The 4,562-nt window shown below is 35.2% G+C and overlaps 1 protein-coding gene across 1 annotated transcript; it reads right to left on the bottom strand.

The window, feature by feature from the left end:
• Positions 1-310: 310 nt before the first annotated feature.
• Positions 311-1,498, bottom strand: LOC137838564 (uncharacterized). The gene has a single exon (XM_090300992.1). The coding sequence runs from the start codon at positions 1,496-1,498 to the stop codon at positions 311-313; it is 1,188 nt and encodes a 395-aa protein (XP_090157118.1).
• Between the last annotated feature and the right edge of the window lie 3,064 nt (positions 1,499-4,562).

Here is a 4,562-nt window from a genome sequence, read left to right as displayed (position 1 = left end):
CTCGGGGTTAGTTCTATATGCTGGTCTATTTGGTAGACTTGCCCCCGGAATCAAATCAATTTGATGTTCTATACCTCTAAAAGGAGGAAGTCCTATGGATCCCTCTTTAGAGAATATATCATCAAATTCATTTAAAAGATCTTTTACTTGAGGAGGTAGAATCATAGTCTCAAGATTTGTGGCAGTGCATGTAAGTGTTTCTTTATGAAAGATAAGGCTAGGTTGTTCAACAAGAAGCATATTTTCAATTGTTTTGTCTTGTTGAATGACCTTGTGGGAAGGAACACTCTTCTCCCACGCCTTTTGATCCCTAAGGATTTTCTCTTTTTCTATTTTTTTCCTCATCCCTCTTTTGTTTCATTTGTATTTGATCTCTTACCACTTGGGAATGTGGTAAAGGATTAAGTACAAACTTCTTTTTCTTGTGGGTGAAGGAAATGTCGTTGGTTAGACCATTGTGAAAGGTTTTCTTATCAAATTGCCATGGTCTTCCCAATAAAATGTGGCAAGCTTCCATAGGTACTACATCACATAAAACATTTTCTTGGTAGTTACCTATAGAAAACTCGACCTTCACTTGTTTATCTACAGTTAGTTCCCCATCTTCATTTATCCATTGAAGCTTGAAAGGTTTAGGATGAGGGACTACTTTTAGATTTAACTTTTCAACAAACCTAGAGCTACAACAATTGCAACATGAACCACTATCCACAATGAGAGAACATATGTTTTCTAAAACTTTGCATCTTGTGTGAAAGATGTTCTCTCTTTGTGTTTTTATGGCCACACTAGTTTGGTTGTTGAGGGTCCTTCTAATCATCAATAATTCCCCCTCTAAAGGATACACTCTCTTGTCTTCTCCCCCTTCTTCTTTCTCACTAGGTTCTTTTTCACAACTAGTATATTCATCTATTCCTTTCAAAAACAAGGTTCTTTGGTTTGGACATTGAGCTTGCACATGTCCTCTTCCAAAGCATTTAAAACATTTAACATCCTTAGTGCGAATGGGTGGAGTGAGCATATCTTTGCTTATGGGTTTGGGAGTCTCTTTTGGTTTTTCCTTGGATGTACTACCCTCCCTTTTAAAATCTCTTTTTGGATAGGAGTTAGAGTATGAACCTTCCTTTCGACTTGAAGTTTTTCTTAAATTTTGTTGTTCAACTTTGATACATAGTTGAACCAAATCATTTAAGTCTTGATAAGGTAAGAGTTCAACTCTATCTCTTATCTCAAGATTTAACCCACTTAAGAATCTAGCTATGGTGGTGGACTCATTCTCTCTAATGGAGGCTCTCATCATGTATAGCTCCATCTTTTGCCTATACTCCTCTACACTCATAGTTCTTTGTTGGAGTCTTTCGAGCTTGTCCATCAACTCCCTATTATAATAGGAGGGTATATGGCAGTGCTTTAGGGCTCCCTTAAGGTCATTCCAATACTCTATGGGAGGTTCCCTATGAAGGCGCCTATCTCTCTCTAAAGCCATCCACCAATACATAGCATTCCCTTGGAAACTAAGAGTGGCTAGGGGTACTTTTCTTTCCTCACTTACTCTATGGCAAGCAAATAATTGTTCTACCTTCATTTCCCAATCTAAATAAACTTCTATGTTTTCTTTTCCATGGAAATGGGGTATGTCTACCCTAACATCTCTTGGGCTCTCTTGTTCTCTTCTATCTCTTCTAGTTCTCCTAGGGGGTGGTTGAAAATACTCATTTATCCTAAGGCTTTCCTCCCCAAAAGAATCATGATTCTAAGAACTAGATGCATGAAAACGTCTTTTTTTTTTTAGAGTTTTCATCCTTTTCTTTAGTCATTCTCAACTCCTTGATTTGGGCCTCATGCTCCAATTGTCTATATGAGAGTGATTGAAAGTCCTTGGCTAATTGTTTTATAAGAGATTTGATGGACTTTATATCACTTTCATTAGATTTAGAAGAGTGAGTTGACATGACTAAAGATTTGTGTTTAAAAGTATTTTACTTCAAGAAAGAAAAGGAAAGTAGTGAAGGTAGCTTTCTAGGAAAGAGAGGTGAATCACTAGGACTTCTTAAGTACCAAGTCTTTCCTTGCCAAAACCTTTCCCTAAAAAACTTCACACAATTCTTTTTCTAAGTAAATTACTTAGATCACAATGAGGAATGAAAAGTAAAATTTTATGCAAAGCAATTTAACAAACAAAGCAAATAAGCAATGCTAAACAAGTAATTAACGTAAAGCAATTAGCTAACCACAATTAAAGATTACTAACTACAAAGCTTTAAGCTAGACGATTCCTAAGGTGAGGCTTCTAGACACTTGGAGTCTTTGAAGACATACTCACCGTCTACACGTGATTAATCCACTAATTAAACAAAGGTTGAATGTAATTACAACTCAAAGAAATACAAAGAAATTGAATTACACAAATTAAAATTCAGATTTCCTATACTATGCACTCCTTGGCTTGTAATTGCTCTTCTTTGTTGTGTTCTCCAAAGTGTATGTGTTTGTATTTGTATTTGTATTTTGCTGCAGCTCCTTGCCTTAATCTCTTATGATTAAACAATTAAATTCTCCAAAACAGTACCTACTAAGTAGAGATAGACTCACCACAAAGTCAATTCCACCAATTGAATTTTATCCACCAACAATTTAGAGGTCAAGAAATAAAAGCAAGAAACAAATTAAATTTTAAAAACAGGACCACAACAAATGGATTTGAATTATATGACACAACTTAGAAATAGTTTTGAATGATATTGGACAAGCAAAAAAAAAATAGGCACTCAACAAAGGATGACACAAAAGGAACCTAAAGAAAGGCACTAGAATTGATTAGAAAAACCAAAAACAACACTACTGGAAAATTTCAGGTTCACAAAGCGTGACTTAAAATATTTATGCTGAGCTGGCTATTTTGAATTTGCTTCTGAAATTTTAACCACAAACGATTTAATGTCTTAGCAAACTTTTGGCGCTGGAATCACACCAAAAACATGCACCAAATAATTGTGATAAATGTTTCAAAATCACTGTCCAACTACCGTATATTTTGGCACCAGGATGCACTTTTTTATTTATTTATCATTTTTTCTCTATTTTTTCTTTTCATCTGATTCTTTTTTCTTGATTTTATAACACATCAAACTGTATAAATCCAGATTTTCATAATTTTTCTCCAACGTATTTAAAATTCATAACAAAAAAAAAACAGGCAGCACAAAATTTGAAAAGCAGAGTAGTCCTAATTTTGGAATTTAAAAACAGAATAAGAAACTTCAAAAACACAATGGAGTATATGTATATAAATTTGTATGGATCTAGCACACAAATATGAACTCAAACTAAAAGAAAAATGCACCAAAGGATCAACAAACACAAAAATATAAATGTAGACTCAAATCAAATCAAGAAACCAAAATTATCAAGAAATTCAACACTACATGGATTTGATGACAAATTAGGAGAAACATGATTTAAACAAAACATAATAGGATTCATAAATTAAAATGACTTAAGACACATCATATGAACCGAATAGAATTGCAAACAAGACTCAAACAACCTAAAAACAAAACATCAACACAATTCTATATAGATTCATAAACAAATGTGAAAATCAGAAGCTCAAGAGCAATTTGAACACAATGCACCGATTGAATTTCTTCAAACAACACCTAAATCAAATTAAAATGCAAAATACAGCAAGACAACATGAAGAAGTGAAGAACAACATGGAAATAAGAAGAACACAAACATAAAACTGAAAGAAGACACTTAGCTCTTGTAGAACCATAGCTCATGATACCAAATGATGGATTAATGTCTTCTTCCTTGCGGTTTTTGAGTGAATTTGCGAAAGCTCCATGGATTGATGGTGGAACAAGGATCTCACGTAGAGAGCTGGACTCCTTGAAGGTGCATGCTAAGTATGAAGAGTGAGTGGTGAGGCCATCTCACTGGGAAGGTGGCGGTTGGAAGATTAAGAGCCTATTCCTAAGAGGTTTTAGGCAAAGAGTGAGAATGGCACAAAATTGGCAGCATTTCACTAATGAATTAATCTTGTCAAAACATGAGGTAGGCTCCTCCTTTTATAGCCCAAGGAGGACCGGAAATGGAAGAGACAAAATGTGGGAAATTCTAAACCTAAAGGTTTGAAAGTTGGCGCCAATTGTAGCTCACAAGACAAGTGTGACAAGGTGTGTCTCATGTGATGCAATTAGACCTAAAGTGATCGACCTTAGTTAGATTAGGAGTTTCTAGAAACCCTAATCTAACTTAGGTTGGTTTTTAGGAGCCAAAACTCAACCTAATTACAAATTAAACAATTTTACAAAAGAAAATTCCTATGCTACTTTGACAAGAATTTAAAGACTATGCTACGCTTGATTTTGGACCTCTTGGAACATGTAGAGGTAAGTTTCTTTGCCATCAATGGCAGTGTTCCAATCCTCATCAAGCCTCTTAGCCATGGCCCTTGTAGTTGGCCCAATATGTCTTAATGTTTGGCTCTCCTTTGGGTTGGTGCTTGGCCCTCTTCCATCACTCGGTACAATTTTCCCTGATAGTTGTTCTAGGTG

This window comes from Phaseolus vulgaris, chromosome 4 (assembly GCF_051622355.1).
Source record: "Phaseolus vulgaris cultivar YP4 chromosome 4, ASM5162235v1, whole genome shotgun sequence".
NCBI lineage: Eukaryota > Viridiplantae > Streptophyta > Magnoliopsida > Fabales > Fabaceae > Phaseolus > Phaseolus vulgaris.
Note: the sequence above shows the minus strand (reverse complement) of the source record. Positions and strands in the feature narration are given on the sequence as shown.